The 26,623-nt window shown below is 35.1% G+C and overlaps 1 protein-coding gene across 6 annotated transcripts in view; it reads left to right on the top strand.

Annotated features, from left to right (window-relative positions):
* Positions 1–26,623, top strand: part of LOC122531340 (protein trachealess) — a 282,905-nt gene that overhangs the window by 215,069 nt on the left and 41,213 nt on the right. Inside the window, exon 1 of one of the 6 annotated variants that reach the window (XM_043659166.1) lies at positions 10,666–11,493. The exons of 4 other annotated variants lie outside the window; for them this stretch is intronic. In XM_043659166.1, the coding sequence (XP_043515101.1) occupies positions 11,345–11,493 (149 nt within the window). In that variant the 5' untranslated portion in view covers positions 10,666–11,344. Of the gene's footprint in view, positions 1–10,665; positions 11,557–26,623 lie in introns of those variants that run through there. One more of the 6 variants, XM_043659165.1, reaches the window with a different exon arrangement.

Here is a 26,623-nt window from a genome sequence, read left to right as displayed (position 1 = left end):
TCGTGGCTTATTTACAAAGTGTAAAAGTTTGATCGGGAAGGATAAATGATTAAATCAAGATCAAATTCGATTAATTACGTGCTTCACATTCTACTACAGGTGTCGATGTATTCTCCCAGTGACGAAGCTGTGTTGAACGTTGTGTTACCCTAACTGTAATTTTGCGGGCAATCCCCGATCAACTCAACACGCCACGCAACCCTCGTATAATCAATCCGTTTAATCGGATTAATTTGTTAGTCGAATAAGACGCAACGATCCGCTTACTTTCACGAGATCGCTTGTCTCTGATTCTTGTTTGTTTTGCCGACAACTTTATTTGAATATCCCTGGAGACCCTTGTAAAATGTCTACAGATACATTTCTTAATGCATTTGATTTATATATATATATACTTTATGCATTATTTTTTCGTTGAGGTATTTGGTAATTGACATTTAAGATGACGTAGAAATTAATTTAGAATTAGAATTTTGCTTTCGCAAAAGGTACATTTTTCTATTCTTTTTATTATTAAAAAATGAATTTTATAATGTAGCTATACTAATACATTTAATACAGTTTCCGAGACTACGTATAGTAAAGAATAAATATTATTAATAACAAATGTTGTTAATAAGTAAAAAATAAATATTATTAATAATAATAAATAAATAAATATTATTAAAGAATAAATATTGTTTCTAGAAAATTGTAAAAACTATTTATGGCTTATATGGCTTCCCTGTTATTAAAAAAGTAAGTTTCGCAAAATTTTTATGTTGATCTATTTGACATAAAAATTTTTTAAACTATTTATAACAGTACAAATGATTATTGTTTGCCTGTAGAAATAAAAGTTTAAAATCTACGAAATTTTCTCATACGGATACATTTTTTTCATTATTGAGAAATTAATGTTTTTTATGTTACATTAATTTTGCAATGTTTTTATTTAAAAAAATATTTAAAAAGAATTTTGAAACTATTTGATATGCTAATAAAAAAGATAAATATTCTTTCTAGAAAACGATGATTATTTATAGCTTGTAGAAACAAAAAGTGAAAATTCTTTTATTATTTAAATATAAATTTTGCAATATTTTTATGGTAATATATTTAGGAAAATTTTAAGGCCATCAACAAAAACGATAAAAAGATAAATGACGACCACAGTATTTATGTAATTATCAGAAGAAGGAAAATGCGAACGTGGAAATTTACATTTCGATGAATTTTTTTCATATAGCCGTTCTCGTTAGAAAGATTTAACTTTCGTTGAAATTTCCACGAGAGCATCGAAAGGATCTCTCTATCTGTTTGTCTAAAGTACAAGCAAGATTCTCGTTGATACACTTGACAATTATTATCTCTTGTCCGATCTTGCCCAAGCAACGAGACTATATCATACTTCACCACCGAAACTTTTACTCCAGCGTTCATGGAAACATGCCATAAATTCTCGCGGTTTCCCGATACAGGAGCAGCTTTTTTAAAACAACAATGGTAAATTATAATTCCTGGAATTTAACCTGTGTTAGGGAAGCACCATCTAATTTATATCGATGACGAAGTATTCCGATGAAAATCTCGTTTTACAAGAAATATTTCTTTCAATCAATTATATGTAGTACGTATTTTTATTTTCTACCATTTCCTGATCACAATTCTCTTACATGTAACAGAATGTTTTGTTTTAAATATTTTTAGAAATATAAATTTTTTTGTAAAAGAAAAAGTATTATTAAATTAATATAATTAAATATTAAGTTAATATAATTAACAAGGAGTAATAAATTTATTATTTGTTTTGCCTGGGTTATACTTAAATAATTATTATACTTTAATATTATAATACTTTAATATTAATTATGCTTAAATACTTTCAAATAATTATTATTTAAATACTTTAATTTTTATTCTGCTTGAATACTTTCAAATAATTATTATTTAAATACTTTAATATTTATTATACTTAAATACTTTCAAATAATTATTATTTAAATACTTTAATATTATTAATATTTATATATATTTAAATATTTTAATATTATTAATATTTATATATATTTAAATATTTTAATATTATTAATATTAATATATATTTAATATTATTATTTAAATACTTTAATATTTATTATATATACTTAAATATTTTCAAATAATTATTATTTAAATATTTATTATTTAATTATTATAATTTAATATTTATTATACTTTAATTATTATAATTTAATATTTATTATACTTTAATTATTATAATTTAATATTTATTATAATTTAATATTTATTATACTTTAATATTTATTATAATTTAATATTTATTATGCTTTAATATTTATTATACTTTTAAATACTTTTAAATAATTATTATTTAACTACTTTGATATATATTATACTTAAATACTTAAAACTGAGAAAATATTGCAATTTTGGGACAAAAAATTCTTCTATTATACTTGAATACTTTTAAATAATTATTATTTAAATAATAATTGATATATATTATATTTAAATATTTAGAACTCAGTAAATATTGCAATTTTGGGACAAAAAATTCTCAACGCGCGTGTCACGTCATTTTCATCACCAAGAGGTTAAACTCATCGACCCATCGACGTTCGTTCTTCACGAAAAGAGAAAAAGAAAAAAAAAAGAAAGAGTCATACCTAAAACATTTTCGCCAGCAGACGAAAGCCGAATTTTCATATCGAAGCCGACAGCATCGTGCAGGGAGGGGGCTGTGCACAGGTTCCGATGGGCCGATCGCAATCTCCGCGATGATGCGACGTAGCGGCGAACACCGGGGCCAGACTCGCGGTACGTGTTTGTCAGAAATTCTCGATTACGCGGAGGAAGAGGGCCGGTTTATTACGATCACGTGGGAGGACTCGCAGCACGTAACACGGGTAGGTAATACGTGTTACCCGTGGCGTTACTCCGATCCGTGTAACCGAGCCGGGGAGAGTTGTTCGTCGACCGTTCGTGGTGTGTACGAACGCGGTTGAACGCGTGGTGTATGGTCCCGTGGCACGCTGGTGTACCGTCCGTGGAACAGAGCCATAAGATAGGGTCTCAGGTTATTGTAGCTGCGGCGGTAGCAGTTCGCTAAATTGCCGCCCCTAGGCATTTGGGGTTTAAGCATCCACCCGGTTGGCAAACGTTTCGGCCTCCGTCGCGGCCCGGCTAAACCGCTGGACCAATTAACTTTCAATTAGAGAACGGAGATAACTCTTATCGCGTTCGCGAGGGCAGATTTTATGGGCCCTTTCTTTACTTCTCCCTCCCTCCCGGGGGCCGACGTTTATGTACCGTGCTGATACATGGCTCTCGAAAGGGTTAGATACCGATCGCTGTACGCGTAAAAGTGATATTATCCAAGATTCGAGAAACGACCGGCGATCCAGATCGTTGCTATAAAGTAGATCGAAGTGAATGAATGGATGTTTGATAAGGGAGGTAGACTCGAGGTGGTTTGTTTTCCTTTTGTCGTTCCGTATTGGTTCCTTGTAATTATTACTAGACTGCTGCTGCTAGAAAATTTTAGTACAGTACGACGAGTAATATTTATAATTTAATGCTTTCAATAATTGCGCCACGTGGCACAATTTCCCACTAAGTTTTTAGTTTTGTTTAATTATATTCTGAAACATATGAATTTACACAAAAATCTGGATAGTAAATTACGATACTGTTAATGATGTGCAAGTACATTTATAATCATTATAATTGTAATTGAGATTACAATGACTAGATATAATTGGAGTTATAACGAGTACAGGAAATATTTGATACAGGATTTGTATTTTAATACTCGCCGTTCTAATTAATACACTAAGTAATTAAGTCCAAATATATATATATATATATATGTATATATTGTGATTATGATTATGTTGAGAATTTAATGGAAATGAAATAGCAGAATCAAATAGAGAAATCCTACATTTTTGTGCTTGCTATTTTTTGTAGCCATTGTATATTTTAATTTTCATAAGATTTACATAATCTGTCGACAATATATATAGTACCATAATATCTGCCATTAGGTTCCAGTCCGTACAATTTAAAAAATTAATTGAAAATAACTTTTGAATTCGAATATGTAGATAATACTTCATTTATTTCAGTTATTTATTACGTTATTTTTATTCAGTTAAACAAATACACAAAAGTAAATCACTATAATATGATGAAGTCGCGCGACTGATTGAAACGGAATATGTGGATAGTATTTACCACGATATAATTTTTAAAACAGATAGTAATCCTAATATAACTTTTGAAAATGTAACATCTAGATATCATCATATATCCCCAACTGGCAGCTGGTTTGCGGACCATAACGAGTGACCGAACCGTACACAATAATTCATCGCTTTCTTTCTCTTTTGAACTCGCCGGTACGATATCACTGGATACAAATTATTAAGAAGTGATAGACCTATCGTTTTGGCCTGGGTTACATTTAAATGTACCTGAAATATATAAAACATACGAAATATAAATTACTTAAAACTGAGAAAATGCTGCAATTTGGAACAAAGAGTTCTCGACGTGCGTGGCACGTCATTCCAGCGCAAGCGGCGAAACAAACACGCTCAAGTGAATCTAATGAGTATAGTACAATACAACGAAGTAAATATACCATAAAGAAGCCGTTGAAATCATCTTCGAAACCGTACACCTAGCATAGAAACAGGGAGTACAACCGAGCGTTTTATTTTCTACAAAAAAAAAAAAAGAAAAAAGAAAAGAAAGAAAGAAACTCTCTTGTCTCATTATCAAGCACGAACGCGGCTAATCGACCCCGCGACACTACAGCCACGTAGAGGCAATCGAGAATTTAGAAAGCCTTTTCCTCGAACGCCATCGTTTTCTTTCCCGAACTTCATCGAAACAGCCCCCTTGGTCGCCTCCTCGGTATCTCGCATACCGATTAACGAGCGTGTGCGTCTACGACGCTTAGAAATCGTTCCGTTTTGCCTCGTTACCGATCGTGGCCAGGCTAAAACCCTGCGCCACGAACAATGTTTCTTCGTTCGTATTGTTCGTCGCGTAAACAGACACACACACACGTGTGTGTCGCGGTCAGACAAGAGAGACAGGCAGCCAGGGCATCCATATGTATGATTATGAGGACGGGAGTTATCACCGAACGGCGACAGAGAGAGAGATAGAGAGAGAAAGAGAGAGATTCGAACGAGGAACGAGCCCGCAGCTAAGTTCATATTTGTGCATTACGCTCACGTGCAACGATACAATAAGGAATCCTTCGTATCGGGGGATGCATGCTAAGTACCGGCCGCTCGTTGCACCCAGCCACGGACAGATCCTCAGCCGCGCGATTCTTTCTCGTGCAGGCGATCGACGCGCCGCGCGTTCCCGGGAAAAGCCTGATTGGATGTTCGATGAATTAATTCCCGATCCGGCTGCGAACGTCTTAACGACGCGACGCGACGTTCGCCACGATTGAAATTCCGTTTCGCGAGAAAAACCGACGATTTCGAGAGACTTTCGTCGTCGGTGCTTGGGCTTGGGTTTGGGTTTTGGGGCTTTCGAGGCTTGAGCGGAGACTTTATGAATTAACTCATGACTAACTACGTTGAAAACACGTGAAAATTACGTTCGTCGTACACTAGTTTCCTTTTTGTTGTTTCGTGAGTAAAACAGCAGTCGAGTCTTTCGCTTGAGTTTGCATTGAAGAAGGCTTGAATGGAGATTTTATGAATAAACTTCTGACTAACTACGTTGAAAACACGTGAAAATTACGTTCGTCGTACACTAGTTTCCTTTTTGTTGTTTCGTGAGAAAAACAACAGTTAAGTTTTTCGCTTTTTTGCTTGAGTTTAGGTTTCGATTTAGGTTTGCATTGAAGAAAGCTTGAGCGGAGATTTTATGAATTAACTCATGACTAACTACGTTGAAAACACGTGAAAATTACGTTCGTCGTACACTAGTTTCCTTTTTGTTGTTTCGTGAGAAAAACAGCAGTCGAGTCTTTCGCTTTTTTTCGCTTGAGTTTGCATTGAAGAAGGCTTGAATGGAGATTTTATGAATTAACTCCTGACTAACTACGTTGAAAACACGTGAAAATTACGTTCGTCGTACATTAGTTTCCTTTTTGTTGTTTCGTAAGAAAAACAGCAGTCGAGTCTTTCGCTTTTTTTTGCTTGAGTTTGCATTGAAAAAGGCTTGAATGGAGATTTTATGAATTAACTCCTAAGTACGAACTTTTTTAAACGTTGGAAACACGTTAAAATTACGTTCGTCGTACACTAGTTTCCTTTCTGTTGTTTCGTAAGAAAAACAACAGTTAAGTCTTTCGCTTTTTTGCTTGAGTTTAGGTTTCGATTTGGGTTTGCATTGAAGAAGGCTTGAGCGGAGATTTTATGAATTAACTCCTGACAAACTACGTTGAAAACACGTGAGAATTATGTACACTAATTTCGTTTTGTTGTTTCGTGAGAAAAACAACAGTCGAGTCTTTCGCTTTTTTTTTCGCTTGAGTTTGCATTGAAGAAGGCTTGAATGGAGATTTTATGAATTAACTCTTGACTAACTACGTTGAAAACACGTGAAAATTACGTTCGTCGTACACCAGTTTCCTTTTTGTTGTTTCGTGAGAAAAACAACAGTTAAGTCTTTCGCTTTTTTACTTGACTCTGGATTTCGATTTAAGTTTGTGTTAATTATGAAGGCTTAATTGGAGGTTCAATGAATTAATTTTCGACGAATTATTTTACGAATTATTTAAGAACGCGACGTTAAAAATGCGCGTGTTTATGGACGATTGAATCTCCATTTCGCGAGAAAAACTGCGGTTGAGTCTTTTGTCCCTTTGGATTTGGGTTTCACTTTGAGTTGAAAAGAGTCTGATTGAAAATTCAATGAATTAATTCCCTATTAATTGACTCAAACAGCTGTTTGAGTCTCTTATTCCTTGGATATGAATTGAAGAAGATTTTATTAATTAATTCTTGACTAATTACGAATCTCAATGACGTTAACAGTTTTAGAACGAGCGTCACATGTATACTTAATTTAAGTTGACAAGTCTGTGAAAATATAAATATTAATGTATGATTAATATAAATAAATAAATGGAAGTATCTATCGACATTAGAACAACAGTATCAAAATACTTTACATATAAATTATTATATAATTCAAATGGTAATTGAAATAAATACATTTATAAAATTATGTTTCTGTCCAAACAGAAATTAATATTGACAAGGATAATTTTGACAAGGATATCCGTATTTTTTAAAAAAACTTGTAAAAGAACGCAAGTCTAAAATCAATTATATCGACGGATTCGAGTGTTAGAATAATAAAATTGCATATAATATAATTACAATATAATTATAATTATAATATAAAATTGCAATAATAAAATTACAAGTTAAAATAATAAAGCTGCATTAATTATTTACAAAACTTCTATAATGATGAAGTGAAAGTGTAATGCAAATTTGTAGTTTAATCATAATGTTACATATTTTTTAAATTTTATAATACAAATTTCTAATATAAACTATAATAACTTTTAATACAAATTATCTATAGTTCATCTTTTTTTCTTTTTCGCTTTCTATTATTCATTGATTAATAAAAGTTAAAAGAGGAACAGACATTTAAGAATCAAATACAAAAATCAGGACTCTCTCAATAATTAGCATAATTTAAGATATTGTACGGTCACTCCACAGGAAATGTACAATACGTACTTACCGGCCACAGCTTTATCTTTTCCAGTGCAGAATGAATATTCCTGTTTTAATCAGAATTTTAAAGGAAAGTAAAAGTTTCCTATTTAGATTAGAAAGATTATTTGTACGAAACACAAAAGTATCAATACACTGCGTTCTATGGCCAACAGATTTTTTTTCACAGGAATAGACAATAGTCGTACAATAGCAGTTACCTAGTTTCCCTAACCAATTAAAAGTTTTAAATAGTTTCATTCGATGCCTGGTTAAAGCAAAAGCTCGTCGAACGGCGAAAAAGAAAGATGGCGCCGGCGAAGGGCATGAGCGCCGCAGTCAATTACTTACACGTGTAAGCGGATCTCCCACTTTGCCGGTTGAAACGCGAAATAACGCGACGCTGGTGGTTATTTTCACCGGTGTCTGACGAGGCGATTTTACTCGCTGGCCGTGTCGCATTTCGTATCGATTTCTCAGCTATTTCATTACGTGTCGCGCATTCTTCGGCCGTAATTGCATAAAGACGCTGCGTGAGATAAATCGGCGATCGAACCGCCGATTGAGTAACAGAAAAAGTCGCGGGCTTATGAATAGTCATGAGGCGAGCGCCGATTCTCCCGTGTCTTTTTGTTGTTTCGCCGCTTGCTGAACGGAAACAACGACGCTCGTTATTTCTGCCGTACGATCGCGCTTCCTATTTTCTATCGAGCGCAACCTTGCGATTTCTATTCAGCCGAACGTGCGTGCGTGGTGTTTGAAAATTAAATGCGTCGTAATGTTGTTGATGTTATTCATAGATAGAAAAGTGTCTATAAACCGTTGTGTCCACTATCGTGGATACGTGGATTTTTCATAAACGCGATTGCCGAATGTATGTGGAGACTACTTGTCAGCTGAAATGACGTCGTGAATGTTTGTTTTGACTGAAAATTGCAATGTTTTCTCAGTTTTAAGTATTCAACTGTAATATTAAAGTATTTAAACGATAATTATTTAAAAGCATTTAAATATAATAAATATTAAAATATTTAAATGATAATTATTTAAGCATAACCCAGGCGAAACAAATATAATAAATTTATCACTTCTCAATAATTTCTATCCAGTGATATCGTATCGACGAGCTCAAAAGAAAAAGGAAGCGACGAATTATTGTATATACGGTTTGGTCACTCGTTACGGTCCGCAATCGCAGTTGCCAACGCAGGTGGTTAATGAGTAAGTAAAAAACGTTCGTACAACCTGTGTCCGAAAAAGCTTACACTTTCGTGTTAACCATTTATGAGAAAAGCAATTAAAAAATTTTCAACGTTATTAAAATTAACATTTATTAAGGAAATTGGAATGTAGATATAGAGCAGCTACTGTTTTAGTTGTTTATTGTAATCCACATGATGCACTATGAGAAAAGGGATTGAAACGTAAAGTTTAATTAAATTAAATAATTCAATTGTGTTTCTGCGCAACTCTAGCATCGATTGAAAAGAATTGTCTTCAACTATAACTAAAAGTCTTTTAATATATTTCTGTGATCAAGACAGAAAAGAGAATTCTCTATGGAAGTCGAAAGTCCATGAAATCTGCAATAATTTCGAGTTATCGAATATTTTCACTTTACTAGGAATATTTATAGGTACTTATAACTATAATATCTATTTAGATCATAAAAAAAAATAATTCCATTGGATACCTCCTTATTTTCTTAATTTTATAGTACAACTAATTGGAATGTCACTTACAAATTACCCACACTTTTTATCATTTTTCAGTTCGACCAAAAGTTTCAAAGATTTTTTGTTTTTTTTTATTATTAACATATGTTTCTTGTTTCCAGCCACTGTTGGAATTTTTTATTCATTTTGAACTCGTATACTGCACTCGCTCTGCTAATTAATCAGCCGAGACTGGAAGAAATTGGAATGCGAGAGAAATTAGTTTCAAACAGTTTCAGAACAAATTCACTTCGGTTTCAAAACAGAGGAGGAAAGCCTGGCCGTGATGCCATTTAAGCGTCTCAACAACTCCCACGTGACCGTTTTAGCAATGGCGGCTAAAGACCGTGACGAAAAAGTCAAAAGAAAAAAAAAAAAAAGAAAAAGAAAAAACCAGCAGAAAACCCACGCGCTCCAAAAAAGAAAAAAAAAAAAACACATGATTTGGATGAAAAAGCGATTGGGTGAAAGGAGAGGGCAGAACGAAGAAAAACAGAGATCCTAACGCGTCCATTCATTCCTCGGAAGATCGATACGAAACGCCGTATGCCGCTGCCGAATAACCCGAATTCAATTATTCTCGTCGATTCCGGGGCACTTTCTGAACTAGAAACAGAAACGAAGTGGCGGCGGGGAGGGAAAGAAGAAGAAGAAAAAAAAAAAAGAAAAACATTGAAGAAAATGGAAAAGGAAGGCAGCAACCGGACGAGAAACCTCGTCGATGAAAGCGGTGAGAAACCCCATGGCACAGCAAGGGTTAAGAATCGGGAGGCGCGCACGTGGCTCGCTTACGAGCCACTTCCGGGGAACGTCGCCCTTGGCTCGCGGCGACAAGGTAGCCTCTCCTCGGCTCGTAGGTGTACGATCCGACCTCTTAACCATCCGGCAAATGTCATTAGTAGCGATGGGCGGAGCCTACGCGGCGATACTAGTAACCGCGACCGCTGCTGTGTGTGCGGTGCTCGCCGCACGACCGCTCTCTGTCTGTCAACAAAGGGCGCAGTGACGCAAGCGGGTCGAGAGAGAGTGCGCGGTGTCGTTGTTGCGGCGGCGGCAGCGGTGGGCGTGGCCACGAAGTGCAACCGGGCCAAGCGATTCGCCGAGCCAGCGTGTCGTGGGCGGGGCCGAAACGCCCGCCACTCGGCGCACGCTCTCGCGCCTTCTTCCTCGCTCCTTTTCTCGCCAGCGATGCCTGTCTCGCTTGCCCCGACAGGGCTCGCGGCGCGGCTCACGTTACACGGCCGATACAGTCCGGTCTAGTCTGTCGTTCGGTCACGAAGCAGCCGTTTAGCTGTCTGCGACCCCCACGTCCGCGGTGTACATCGGGCGCGTGATTCGAGCGATCGAAGGGACCGACCCGTCGTCGAGGACCCCCGTAACAGCTGGTCCACGACGCCGAGAGTCCGAGAGCTTCGAGTTGTTGACACGCACGTGCGCGCGCGTGAGCTCTCACATCGCTCTTCACATATAGGCACGAACGACACGTATACACTCGCGTGCACGCTTCGCCTACGGTTGTGCTCCTTTCTTTCATCCCTTTGTCACTCGGTGTTGCTTTTCTGGAGTATCTCCATGCCGACGACGTTCCATCGGTTCGACGACGATGACGCGGGAAGAGGAGCGGATGGACACGCGATGGACGATGATACGCGATAGAATATGACTGTTTCGTTCGGTGTGACCGCTTGTTGTTTAGTGTTGTTGCGTTTGGAACGTGAACTCGTCGTTTGCTCGGTGGTGCACGCGCCAGTGCGACGAACAGTGATCCGCTGCGATTAGCGTCGAATAAAACAGAGGAACGAAGAAGCGAGTGGAAGAAGAAAGGAAGGAAAAGGAAGAGAGGAAAAGGAGAAAGGGGGAGTGAAGGAGAGATAGAAAGGAAGGAAGGAAGGAAGGAAGGAAGGAAGGAAAGAAGGAAAGGAAATAAAGAAAGAAAGAGATATGTTGCCGTATCAGATGGCCATGGATTATGGGGGTTTTCAACGACAAAGCCCGGTCGGGGTCGGTGTCGGTGTCGGCGTCGATGTCGGCGGACCCCATCAAGGGGCCGCTGGGGCGCTCAACATCAACCCCGCGTTCACGCACTCCTGGTTCGTACCGGCGGACCTCTGTGTCCCGTACAAACAGAGTCAGGGTCCTCTCCTCGAGCCAGGGCATGTTGTTTCTCTTATACTTATTTTTCTTATTATCGTATATTTTAATAGACGGCTTACGATTAATTAATCAGTCATCTTCTCTACGGACGTTACGATCTACCTAGCCCTTTCGATGCGACGGTAGGGATGAACGAGCGAACAGGGGTTGAATCGCTGCGAGGGTCGACGACCCCTTTTCTTCTTCTTTTTTTTTTTTTTTTTTTTTCTTCTTTTTGAAGGTGGTTGTTTGGATCCCCGTAATCGCCATTGTTTCTCGGGTTCCTGTCGGCGAACGGCTGGTAGCTTTGGCGAACAGGAGGGGAAACGTTGTTTTCGATTTGTCACCTCGCAACTGACGAAAGCGTTAATCACGCAGAGGGGTGAATCACGCGTGGTTGTGTTCGTGGAGGCACGACCCTTTTCACACACGGGTTCAACCCTTCTCCGTTGTCGACAAAAGATGTTCGCGGTAATTCGTCGTTCAAATCGTGGGTGTGGATCGCCGAGTTTCGAGAGGATTTTACTGGGGCTCTACAGAAACGATTGCGAGAAAGATATTCTTTATTTTTAATCGTCTTTGCTCGAAAGAAGGATAAACAGTTACTTGGTATAGGTAGATAATTTTTGATTTTTTTTATCATGAGTTGGTATATGATAAACAGTCGGCAAACGTGGTTAGTAAAATTGTAAGTAGTATTACTTTATGATATAGCAGACACTGTATCGTAGAAGTAGCCATGTACGCATTCTTGGACGATGAAATTTTTCAACGAAGTTTTTGCATCGCGAAATCGAGTGTCATACGTCATGTAAAACGAAGTTTCTAGCGTTTTCTATATTGTATGCAAATAACAATGGTTTTGTGAAAGTTGTACACGTCCACAGTCCACGTGATATACATCGGCAAATAATTTATATTATTTTACATTCATAGATCTGCTGATCCCAAAACAAGCACCGTGAATTAACAAGGCACTTCAGTTGTATATATAATTTGTCGATAAATTATTATTGAATCATTCATTGGTTGGTCTAGCAGCGAAAGGGCTAGAGATGCGTAGCAAACTGCTCTCTCGAGGTAGATCGCGACGATTTTACTCGATCACTTAATCATAAACTATAAAATACTTCGTGCAACCCAATTTTTATCTGTTGAAGAAAAAGCATGACAGTTCCCGGTTACTATGTGGAAAAAATTCCTTTCAAGAAATATTAATCTTCGATTGTACAAAATGTTCCTGGTTTCGCAATGTTGCGAGAAATTTGAAAATTTCTTCTTACGTTATCAACTTTACGATTGAAGTGTTTTTTGGGTTAAAAATCTGAAAATGCCTTTTTAATCAAACTAACAATTCGAGTGTTCAGAAATGATCAACTCCATAAATTGAAAGTGACGTTATAAATATTTACAGATATTTCGCTATTTAAAAATATTTTCAGAAACATTATTCACCATTTATATTGGAATTTTTATTACATATTAGGCTATTACGTATGAAATGTTCGATTCAACTTTAATCACAATTATCGTTAATATCACGGCTAAAAAATATTATTCAGTAATATTTATTAATAGTCGATCTGAAATTTAAAACCACCCAAACATAATTAAGTAAGTTACATTAAAGTAGAGTGACAAACTGACTGAAAACGAGAATTTCTCTCGTTATTACAAGCAAGTCCATATATTTTTTTGAGTGATCAAGTCGTGTTTAAATAAAATCGGAACTTTATCAAAAATTGTTAGCCAATTTGTCTCGTGAGAGGCTGAATGAATAATACCCGCAATATCCAGCCAAAAAATTGACTGATCAACTGTGTCTCTTCTTCTCTTTTAATTTACTCGTGCATATTTTTAAATTACCCTCGAAATATCGAAGCCAGGAGCAGCTTGTCCGACGAGAATCAGGCCGAAAAGAATTTCCACTAGCGTCCAGCGCGCGAGTAACGTCTTCTTCCTCGTCCGTCGTCTCGCACAGCCATAAACATTAATATGTGACGTACGTAGAGCGACAATGACGTCACCTGAGGCTATGCTGCAAATAGCGAAGTTGATGTTATAACTGTAAGTCATTCCTCGCGCGCAGGACGTCGAATTTTTTATCAGGCCATCGATCACCATCTTGTCGTTCGAATGTCGTCTCTCTCGTTTTCTCCGGCTTCGATCGAACGTTTCGTCCATTTGTTTATTTCTCGTTCTCTCTGAAAGACAAATCAAAGAAAAAAAAAAAAGAGGAGTCGGTCGAACAGTAATTGAATAATGAAACGACGTGGAACGCTGAATTTTGCAACGGGAATCGAATATATATCTGCGGTTTTCGTTGCTTCATCCACCAATTTGCATGCGTAACTACTGTTTCTTTTTTTTTTTTTTTTTTTTTTTTTTTTTTCTTATTGTCGTACGCGAATCACGAGTTCTTAGTGGCACGACAGGCTGAAGCAAAGGAGTAGGTACTGGCAAATCCAGTTTTCACTTTGGTGACTGGCCGAAATTGCATAACTCGGCTGCGCCATTTGTCGAACGACCTGTGCTGCGAATTGGGCCCCTCGTTCATCATTGATCGCCGATTCGTGGGAGCTTGATCTTTGCTCGTTGACGTGAACGATACAATAAACGGCTGAAAGAAAGTTCGAAGAGTGGAAAGTATCACGTCGAATCGTTGAAAGAGAACGTGGGCGTAATATAATTGAACAGTTTCATCAGGAGATTGAGGAATTTTTAATAATTAATCCACTGGTATAAAAACAGCAATTTGAATTTAGCTGTATTGCTCGCAAAATGAAGTTTGTATCCTAATTGAAAGCAATCATTAATAAGTTTGATCTTGGATATAATAACTATATATAATTATAAAATTATCTATCAGTAACTAACTGTAATAATATATAGTAATAATAATAATAACTATATATGATTATAAAATTGATCTTAGGTATAATAACTATATATAATTATTAAATTGTGATATGATGGGTTATATAATAATTAATAACGATATAATCTATAATAGTAATGTAATATAATCTCAAATAATAGAATAGATAGAAGTTTATATTTTAATGACAAAGAATTATTAATAAAATGATTTGTTAGGCATAGCAGTGATATAAATTTTCAGTTCTATAATAAATTCTAAACTAGTATTGAATATAGAAATATTCAGTACAATTTTATTCAGATATATTAATTTTTACTGAAAAAGGTTTGAAACATTCGTAGATCGTTTCGATTATAAAATTGGATGTACAATTAAAACAATCAAGTATGATAAATATGATAAATTCTTACAAGTTGATGCATTTCGATTTTCGTTGCAAATTTCAATTTTAAATTAAACTGAGTGTACAATTCTGAAAGTAAGATAAGAAATTTGTCAGAATTTGGAAGTTCAAGTTAATTGAAAAATTTAAATCTAAATCAATGCTGAAACTTTAATATTTGAAAAAATTTTTAAGTAATTATTAAATATTGATTAAAAGTCAATTAAGATTTCTGTGCTTGCAATACTTGTTCACAATTATTTGAAGGTAAATTTTTCATATGTTTTGTTAATTGTAATATGATGAGGTAAAGCTTTGTTTTTCGAATTTTTATAAGAAGATAATTTTAAAAATGCACTGATTGATTTATTGGATTCGTTACTGAAAATTTCAAATTTCTTATACTTTGTAGAATCAAACAAATCATTCTCTTTTCCGTTTATAATTATATTAAAATACTTTTCTTCGATCATCTAGTTACACAAAAATTCGAAAATCAACAAAAATGAATGTATCGTGTAATCTTTGTATATAAACCATGATACCTACTATACTAACATAATAATAACACTCAATCCCGGTAAATGCCTGCATATGATCTCCCATTTGCAAAATTTCATCGACTGCACTATCCGCCGAAAGAGAAAAAAAAAAAAAAAACAAAATTCCAATTAACTACCAATTAACATAAAAATTATAAAATCAACGAAAGCGAATATATTATGCAGTTCGTTATAACAACACTATTTGTGAATACCTACATCTTTCATTTGCAAAAGTTTCATCGATCGCACCATCCACCGAAAGAAAAATGGAAAATGAAAAAAATACAAATTCAGCGAACGATTCGGAAAGAAAGTGGCCGTGCCATAAACATTAACGTGATTGTAGCGATACGTTATAATGATATGTTTCACGCGCGGAAATAACGTGTTTCTCGATTCTTCGACTATGAAACACGATGTTGAAAAATTCGGTTACAAATTACAGGCTACCGGCTATGAAACGAAACGCGGAATAGCGACGATTAATTAAAAACGTGGTTCAAAGTGGCTGGAAGTATCCATTTCCTCCGTTTATTTCTCTTTATCTTCTCCTCCTTGCAAATTTCATCTTGGCAAGAGTTAAGGAGAGATTTCAGATTATACATCGCGCCGATTACGAACGATTGTAATGAAGCTTTACGAGCCTGTAAATATCGACCTTTACGAACCGAAAATATCAGCCACTGGAGTTTTTCTGCCGGTCGAGATATGATTTTTATAGGGTAATATCGTTTCCCCTCGTATTCCCTCCGCGCTGATATTATCAAGTCAATAATTCAACCTCTGACAAGCGGATAAGGGCCGTTCCCGTTTCGCACCTGGTTACGCAAATAGCTTTGGATTCGTAGAATTATCGTTCCGTTTGATTGTCCATATGCTGAGCTTCGACTCAACTTTAACCTCTTGCAACTGGTCCGCGGACCGTAACGAGTGACCGAACCGTATACAACAACTCGTCGCTTTCTCTTTTGAACTCGTCGGTATGATATCACTGGATAGAAATGATTAAGAATATATATATCAGAGACATATTATAGATACAGAAATATAGATGTATATTAGATATAATAGATGCAGATATAATAGATATAGATATATCAGAATTATATATATATTTATAATATATTATAAATTATGTTAGAAATATTTATAATAAATTATATATATTAGAATTATATATATATATATAGAGAGAGATAGGTATATATTAGATATAATATATATTATATATATAATTATATATATAGAGAGATATAGGTATATATTAGATATAATATATAGATATCTCAGAATTATATATATTTATAATATATATTATAAATTATGTTAGAAATATTTATAATAAATTATATATATATTAGAATTATATATATTTATAATATATTATAAATTATATTAGAAATATTATAATAAATTATATATATATTAGAATTATATATATATATTTGTAATATATTACATATATATTATAAATTATATTAGAAATATTTATGATAAATTATATATATATATATTTGTAATATATTACATATATATTATAAATTATATTAGAAATATTTATAATAGAATCTCTATTACAAATCATATCATTCTTGTTTCTTCTTTCTTCACGTTTACTCGAGTTTGCCTTCATCTCTTTCCAAATAGAATTTGGAAATCTCTGAATCCCATAAATTAGAAATGTCTCTCGTCTGTATGGTATTCCCCTCCTTTCCGCACTTACGTCCAAGCTAGTTTCATCCCCGAGACCAACGAAGGAATCTCTATTTTGACGCGTTCTCGTCAAACCGGAGGAGCGGTCAGGTATCCTACTATGTTCGAAAGAAGAAGAATTCGTCGAGTTTGACCCCCCCCCCCCTCGAATTCTCAACGTTGAAACAGCGTCGCCGGTTGCTGGCCCCAAGAGAGCTCTGTCACAGCGAGTGGATAATGGGAATAGTGATGGGTGGCGTCGGTGGGTACCAGGGGGTTGAATCCTGGTAAACCGACGGTGCAGATGAGTACGTCACGCCACGGCAGTAAACCCGATACGATTAGAGAGGAACGCTGATGCTGACGGGGCATCCCGGGGAGCCGTCAACACTACCTTCGTATTTTCAACCCCGCCTTCGTTCCATTATTCCTCGTTGTTCCATCCACGAGCGCGCTCGTTCGTGTCTCTCTTCAATATCGCTCCGAACGAATGCCAGCGATATTGCGCGCATAGTTACACACCACACGAGTGGACACGCTTAATGTAGAACAAGTCATAAGATCGGTCCTTGAGGCGACCGGGAGTTTGATTGGAATCGAGATTGCGGGCTGGTGAGATTCGATCCGATTCGATTTTTGTTCGGTCGAGTTCTTTTCCCTTTTTACTTCTTTTTTTTTTTTTTTTTTTTTTTCTAGTTGATTGCTGAGAGTCGTGTCAATCAATTAAAAAAGGAGGCACGAATAGCTCTGTCTGTGGAAGTTGCAGGTGAATTTTATAATTTTACATCGGTAGAATATATTGGTGGCTTGCTAATTGGTGGGACATGGTGTTAGGAAATTGAAGTCGAATTTTATAATTCTTATAAATGATTTAGTTTAATTTATATGTATTCTGGTTTATCAGTCGATAGAATTATTGGTAATTCAGTTTAATAAATTGGAGCTGAATTTTATAATTTTTGCAGATCAGTAAAATACATTGGCTTGCTAATCGGTAGGACATAGTGTTAGGAAATTAAAGTCGGATTTTATAATTTTTATAAATGATTCATTTATTTTAATTTATATATATATATATATATATATATATAGGTTTACCAATCGGTAGAATTATTGATAATTCAGTTTAATAAATTAGAGCTGAATTTTATAATTTTTGCAGATCAGTAGAATACATTGGCTTGCTAATCGGTAGAACATTGTGTTAGGAAATTGAAGTCGAATTTTATAATTTTTATAAATGATTCATTTATTTTAATTTATATATATATATATATATATATATAGGTTTACCAATCGGTAGAATTATTGATAATTCAGTTTAATAAATTAGAGCTGAATTTTATAATTTTTGCAGATCAGTAGAATACATTGGCTTGGACATGATGTTAGGAAATTGAAGTCGGATTTTATAATTCTTACAAATGATTGATTTATTTTAATTTATATTTATATTGATTTACTAGTCGGTAGAATTATTAGTAATTCAGTTTAATAAATTAGAGCTGAATTTTATAATTTTTGCAGATCAGTAGAATATATTGGCTTGGACATGATGTTAAGAAATTGAAGTCGGATTTTATAATTCTTACAAATGATTGATTTATTTTAATTTATATGTGTGTTGATTTACCAGTCGGTAGAATTATTGATAATTCAGTTTAATAAATTAGAGCTGAATTTTATAATTTTTGCAGATCAGTAGAATACATTGGCTTGGACATGATGTTAGGAAATTGAAGTCGGATTTTATAATTCTTACAAATGATTGATTTATTTTAATTTATATCTATATTGGTTTACCAGTCGATAGAATTATTGATATTTTAGTTTAGCAAATTAGAGCTGAATTTTATAATTTGTGAATATTAATCAATATATGTTTGTTCATCAAACAATAAGGTATTCATAACTCGAGAAAATGAGGTTGAATTTTTATAATTTTTATAAACGATTGGCTCGTCAATCAGTAGGATAAATTATTGACAATTTGATTTAGGAAATTCAAGTTGAATATTGTAAATAATTTTTGCAACAAATTCATTTTTAAATTTTAATAGGTGTGGTTTTATAGTTTTTAATCATTAATCACTCATGGAATGGAATATTAATAACTTATACGTTGAAGTCATATAATAAATAAAATTTTGCAATTCTTTCTAAAAATTTAAGTAATTCATAATGACCTATATCTGAATTACTTCTTTAATTATTCCATTGATTATTTATAGTCAAATCAACCATCCTAACAGCTCGCCAGGCTTGCCAATTTAAATCGTAAATTTTAGAAACAATAATTTGTCGGTATAAATTGATCAATTACAATTTAATAGAATTTTTTTTACCCTACTAAGAACTTGAATTTCATTTGTGATTCATCCCAACCAATTTATATCGTTGAATTTTAAATCTTTAGTATTGGGACCATGAATTTCAATCTATTTTTTCGTCATTATGTGATATTACCTAGAGTTTACGATTTTATGAAATTTCAAGGAATTAAAATAATTTATAATATTATAATTATAATAAATTATAATATTATAATATTATAATTATAATAAATTATTACTTGAACTTCAAATGGATTAATTATCTTTCGTAAGGAAGAATTCTAATAATGTCTGGTGAGAACATTGATTAATTTATCGAAGATATTGTGGGAAAGTTGCTAAGGTGTCAGCTCTGATGTCACTATATTAAAAGTGGCATAGGAGTCGAATTGTCTAGATAAATTGGAGATAGATGGTAATGATAAGTTAAAGGCTGTTATTCGATTAATTGAATGAATGGATACGAGAACATACAAGTAATACGTCTGTGTAATTACAGCTCAAGAGAGTTAATGGCTTAGATTGACTGATAATATCAAGTTTAATATTTCGTCTGGCTACGTACGGTCACGTTTCACTTTCATACTCGACGTTTCCAGAATGCTAGGTCAGTATAATTACAGTTAATCACCAGTGTGTTCCTGCTATTTTCATTAAACGTAGCTATCTAACATTCTATCTTCTTATTCCCATTAGAAGACATTCTTGTTTTTTTTTTTTTTTTTAATATTCTGTAAAATTTCAAGAGTTGTAATGACTTAAAAAACACTAGTATCTTGAAAAATTCTTTGATAATAGGAAAAATAATTAAGTAAAGAAATTTATTATGGATATACATTGAATGCATCTAAATATAAAAAAATATTATTGATGCTATCAATATATTAAATAATAATAATAAATATTAATATATTATTGAAACGTAAATAAATTTAAATATATTAAACGTATCAAAATCAACAAAATTATTATCTATTAACAACAAAATTTGCAAATGGATGTAAATAGAATCTGAAAGTGATTTATGGTTTTTTTTACTTTGCACATAATGCACGTAATTTACAGACATATATAAAACATCCAAATTACGAAATATTCTGTAAAATTTCAAGAATAGACTTGACATTTTAATATCTTAAAAGATTATATCGTAGTCGAAGAAATACGTATCGAAGATTGCATCTAAATATGAAGAATTATAAGACTTATCATCGATCATATATTGAATGTATCAAAATGAATGAAATTGCAATCAAAGTTGGTGGAATATTGAAATTCATTAGTCTAGATTAAGATTAACATCCCTGGATATGAATAGATAATCTCAAAGTAGAATTTATGATTTCGTGAGAAGACTAAAATAATCACCAGACAAAGCACCTATAAGAAATGCAAAAGCATATAAAATATTCAAAGTACACATCTTTATTATATATAGCAAGTGAAACATTTTTCTATCTAAATTCCAGTCTTTCAATCATCTCCATGGAAATTTGAATTTACGGATAAATACCCGTAGTCTAGTAAATGATTCAAAGAATTTTCACAGTTTCGAATTTATCTCAGGCTCCGTTTCGAGAGCTAACCCGTAAAGCTTATCGGTTATCAAATAAAAGCATACTAGGACAAAGAGCAGTGACCGCAGGTTGCGTCTGGGTTTGGCGAGGGTGTTGCCGTTACGGGCCTCACGTTCCCGGAAGTAGGGACATGAGAATGTCCGGATGCAAGTTGCGAACGTGAGACCCCTAGGAGACTAGACTCCAGCCTTCCTCGTGCGTCAAACTGTCGATGATTATTCGAGACAGGAAGTCAAACAAATCAAGGAAGATTTTCTTTCTTTTTTCGTATTCAATACAACATGCTTGGAATCGTTTTTTTTTTTTTTGAAACTACGACGCCGTGTTTTTCACGTGTTAATCGTTTAGAATTAACTATCGACTAATTGCAAACAGTGACATTCAAGCGTAAAAAGAGAAGCTGAGAAGAACACAAACTTTTGCTAACACATTACGAGAAAGTGAATTATATTATATCCACGGCCATCATTTTGAACATATTGGTAAATCTTTCGAAACAAGGTAGTTTTCATTTACATACATTTATATTTTCAGTATATCGCGATATATTATTCTCTTTGAATCTTTAATAAATAAACCAATTATTTTATTATTGATTACATCTGTACAATATTGATCATCATTGCGTTAACGCAACGTTTCATTTGCAATTCTTTCTAATCTTTTTTTTTTTTTTTCTAACACTGGACAGGAAATTCCAAGGATTCCATAATTCCACGAGATTTCACAAAATTGACGTACATACGGTCAATTAACCTCTTGCGCTGGCAACTGATTGCGCGGACCATAACGAGTGACCGAACCGTACACAATAACTCGTCGCTTTCTTTTCCCTTTGAGCTCGTGGATAGAAATTATTGAGAAGTGATAAATTTATTATTTGCTTCGCCTGTGGATTATGCTTAAATATACTTAAAACTGAGAAAATTTATTTCCAAAGGATATAAGTAAACGAAACACAAGTAAATTCCACCAAATTGCGGCTCTCTGGGCGACTGAAATGATACAAGCGTCTATAAATATCACCAAAGTACAAAGAGTTAGAGACGAATGCGTCTTAAATTTTTAGACTTTTGATCATTTCGAGCGTACCGGAGTAAAATGAAACAGAACGAGATAGAAATGTTAAGAATTACAGTGTCGCGACGCGGGATTTCTAAATTCTACGCTTTTCGTTAACCAATTGCGCCTGGCAACCGATTGCGGACCATAACGAGCGACCAAAACACAACCGTATACATTCGTCCGCATTCTTTTTTGAACTCGTCGAATGGAAATTATTGAAAAATGTATTATCTGCGTTGCCTGGGTTACGTTCAAATATATACTTGAAAACCGAGAGACTATTGCAATATATTGTGGCTAGAGGTTAATCCTCTTGCAAACACGATTCATTCGTTCCGCGTTGCGTAGAAACAGCGCTGAAAAAGATTCTGTGCTATGCGAGGGCTGTCCAAGTTTATTAACCCTCGGTCACTTTTGACCCATAGCTGAAGTTTTTGCTACACTTGCTTTGCACCTTTTGCTATACTTTTTTGCACAGGATTTTACCCAATAACATGTTTATTATATGCTTCAGCTCAAAAATTTCCAGAAACATCTGTCTCTGAAATATTTTGCTTCCTCGCTACGCTCAAGTTCTGGGTCAACGGTGACCCGGTGTCGGCTACTACTTATACCAATAAAACTCGATTTATACTATATTTATACGCTATAAAACGGTGTTATCGGAGTACCGTGTTCCAAGAGGGATGATTGACTGTATCTACAATAACTCTCGTTGCGCGATTCTGAGCGGGTTTCTGACACGAGAAATCGGTGACAACCCAATCGGTGAAAGGGGATGAATCCTCTCGCCGAGTCGAGTTTTCGGAGGTCAGTGTCGGGCGAGCGATTAAGTATATCGGGGCGTGTGTCGGGTCGTAACGTGGCCACTATCGAAAATGCAAAAGGGGCTCCTTCCGGCAGAGGGAGAAGCTACGACTCGTCTCCGAGTCTCCGAGTGTACGTTTACCGAAAGTTCTCAGGCTCGACCTCCGCCCGGAACGCATCGGGAACCACATCACGTAGACTTTAAGCCCTCCCTTATCTGCGCGTCATCAAGAACCAACTTCCCTCTGTCTCTCTATCCGGCCTCCCTGTCTCTTTTTCCCTATTCTCTCTCTCTCTCTCTCTATACATATATATATATATATACGTGTGTACCTCTCTATATACGCGCGCATCTCGGAGATTTTTTTTTTTTTCTGTCTTTCGTACCGTCTTCTCCCCGATTTCTTTCTTCATCTTCATTTTACCACCCCTTTCCTCCCCCCCCCCCACTTCTATTTCTTTTATCTCTTCGTGTTTTCTCCTTTCTACGCGGCCGGTGCAGCGTACACATGGCCGCGACTACCTCGTGATTTACATCGCCGGATGTGCCGGTATAATTTAGTATTGTCCCTGTTTTCGTCCTCCGAGTCCTCCTCGTCGCGTCTTCCACGGGCATTTCATTGAGGCACATGCCTCGTGGACGAAATATCATTCCGAAAAGCGGGCCCCTTTGTGCCATCCAAGTTTCACTCGGATTGGTTAGAATCGCGGGCTGTCAGCTCTTTTTTTTTTTTTTTTCGAGGTCTCGGTCGCTGATTTCTGAAGGTAGATAGATATGTTGCATGAGCAGGTTTCCCTGAATAGATTTCCTTTTCTTAGGTAATGTTCTTAGGTATCGTAGTTTATTGCGTGCAAATTTTTTTTTTTTTTTATATGGGTGTTTAGAGTCGCATCGACTACGAGGTCTTTGGCGACGTGCTGGGATTTTCTCTTTATATCTGGTCTAGTAGTTGGGTCTCATTTCTGGCAGGTTAGGGCGGTGTTTTGGTTCAATCCATATTTACTTTTTATGTTTCGGTAGTTTCTGTGCATTCATGTAGCAGGTGTTGATTTGTTGATTGCAGAAGCGTGCAATTTTCTTCTAACGTTAGCCTTCGGCAGGACAGTTTGACGGGGCTGAAAATTACGAACACTTTGGAGGGCTTGTGAAACAAAAGTACACATGTTGATTGACACGAGCTTTCGTAGTCAATTTTAACACATTATGAATTATAAAGAGCAACATTAAAAGAGAGAGAAAGAAGACTCTTATTTAACTTTTCAACGGCATCCTTTTACATAACTTTTCTTTACATTGCCCATCGGTGTGCATGATTCCAGCCAAACAGGATTAGCTGCAACGAAAAAGACGAAAAAATTTCAAAAGTAAACAATATTCTCTACGGATTGACGATCCAACCATTTCGATTTTTGTGAAAATCATGAAAATAGCTAGCTATTTGTTTCTGACGTATCGAATTTATGCCAGAAGTTTCTACGTTTTTTGTTTATATCTTTCGAAATTGTTCGTCAATCCCTAGTAAGTGTTACACTAAAGATACGTACCGAGTTTCACAGTAATCGGTTGGTTAGATTCCAAGATGTTTTGCTCACCGTTTCTAAAAACCGAGTTTCGAGAGAAGTTTTAAGTTTCAGAACGTTATTTTTCACATGTATCCTTTACTTACTTTCACATGTATCCTCCTTACTTATATATCGCGGCTCACAGTTCTTACAATTCACAGCTAAATTGAATCCAAGTCCCCAAAACTCGATGCAATTGTTCACTTTTGCCCTTGGTGCTTTCAGATTCGAGTCTCGCAATTAGTATAAAATTAAGAGAATTCGTTTTCATTTGTTTCTATTCGTCAAATTTCTTTTGTTTAAGTAAAACAGGAGGTTGTCTATTCGTTCTTCATCCAGGGACATTTGTTTTCGTCGAATAACGAATAACGTGATTTACATCCGTCAGAAAGGTATTGTTAACAATAATCGTAGCGAAGTTATTTTCGAGAGATAATGGGTGATTTATTTTATATATATTTTAAAGGCACGAGAATATGATTTGTTTCGAAAGTACCTCCGTTTATAATTTACAATTCTGCCAGACAAATAGACAGCATATCATCAGAGATTCTTCCGAAGAAAGAATCGCAATTAATCCTCTTATACCGACAAATAAAAATTCAAATTTCGCTAAAAACCTCGTAGTCGATGCTCTAAACCCCTATATATATAAAAAATATTCAAATTATGAATTTAAGAATCTTCAAATATTACAAATCCCTGACCAAGTATAAACAAAACCATAGAAATTCGAGTCAAACAAATCTTCGCGAGACTTCGTCGAATGTTCGAGATTTGCGAGTCCTCTCTCTCTCTCTCTCGTTATCGAACCGGTCACAACCGGAAATGACATTTTCACCTCCGTTTATAATTTACAATTCCGCCAGACAAATAGACACTATATCATCAAAGATTCTTCCGAAGAAAGAATCGCAATTAATCCTCTTACACCGACAAATAAAAATTCAAATTTCGCTAAAAACCTTGTAGTCGATGCGATTCTAAACCCCCACATAAAAAAAAGGAAAAAAAATTCAAATTGTAAATTTAAGAATCTTCAAATATTACAAATCCCTGACCAAGTATAAACAAAACCATAGAAATTCGAGTCAAACAAATCTTCGCGAGACTTCGTCGAATGTTCGTATAACGATTCGAGATCTGCGAGTCCTCTCTCTCTCTCTCTCTCTCTCTCTCTCTCTCTCTCTCGTTATCGAGCCGGTCGCAACCGGAAATGACATTTTCTTTGTCGAAGTGGTACAAAAGGCCGGGCATCCGATAGCGAAAAGGGCCGCGAAAGAAAATTATGTCGAAACTGGAGCCGTAACATTAGGAGCATTGTATTGTAGCGCGCGGCTACGGCTCCCCCGGGACCGGGCAGGAGAGGCTCTTGGTCCTTCTCCAGCTCACGTTCGCTCCTCCATATCGGCGCACACTTGCACCCGGGAGCACACGGACGCGAGCGCGGAGAGAAGCGTCGACGGGAATGGGACGTGCCCTCAGGTGGTGCTTCGGACCGGCAAAATGAATTGTTTAATTGAATTAGCTCGAATACTCGAGCTACGGCCTACCGCGCCATCATAATTCCCTCGATGCCTGCTAATTGCCCCCTCTTCACCGCGATTATTGTCTATCGAATCGTTCCGCGCGCTGTAGTTTTCTTGCGTCTCTGTACTACTTTCGTCGAGAACGACCATTGCTGAGATATGGTACGAGCAGGCGTTCGGTGGATATTTGATTCAGTGGCATTGTTTTCAGTCGCGTTTTATAGGAAACTTGAAAGAATTATTGAAAGAAACTTGAAATATTATATATTATAGTATGTTATTATTCTTAAATTATTATTAATATATTAATATTAATAATATAATAATTAATTTATATTATTAATATTATTATTAATATTAATATTATATAATATAATATCTATTATATTATTATTATCTTATATATATCTAATCTTATATATATTATTATCTCTCTATGATATAATAATTAATTTATATTATTAATATTAATATTAATAATAATATTAATAATATAATAATTAATATTGTTTTTTTAATATAATTATATATTATATTATGTTATTATTCTTAAATTATTATAATTGCAGTCACTAGTGATCGATGGCGAAACTGCAGCCCCCAATTTTCCACGATGTATAAGTGTATTTATTTGTATTTGCTCGTAATGTTCGGTCGTATAAAATTTTTTCTACTCGCATAAAAATCCACTGTATTTACAGTGTGTATGTGTA

Source organism: Frieseomelitta varia, unplaced genomic scaffold (assembly GCF_011392965.1).
Source record: "Frieseomelitta varia isolate USP_RPSP 00005682 unplaced genomic scaffold, Fvar_1.2 scaffold_392, whole genome shotgun sequence".
Lineage (NCBI taxonomy): Eukaryota > Metazoa > Arthropoda > Insecta > Hymenoptera > Apidae > Frieseomelitta > Frieseomelitta varia.
This window is presented reverse-complemented; position numbering and strand designations above follow the sequence as displayed.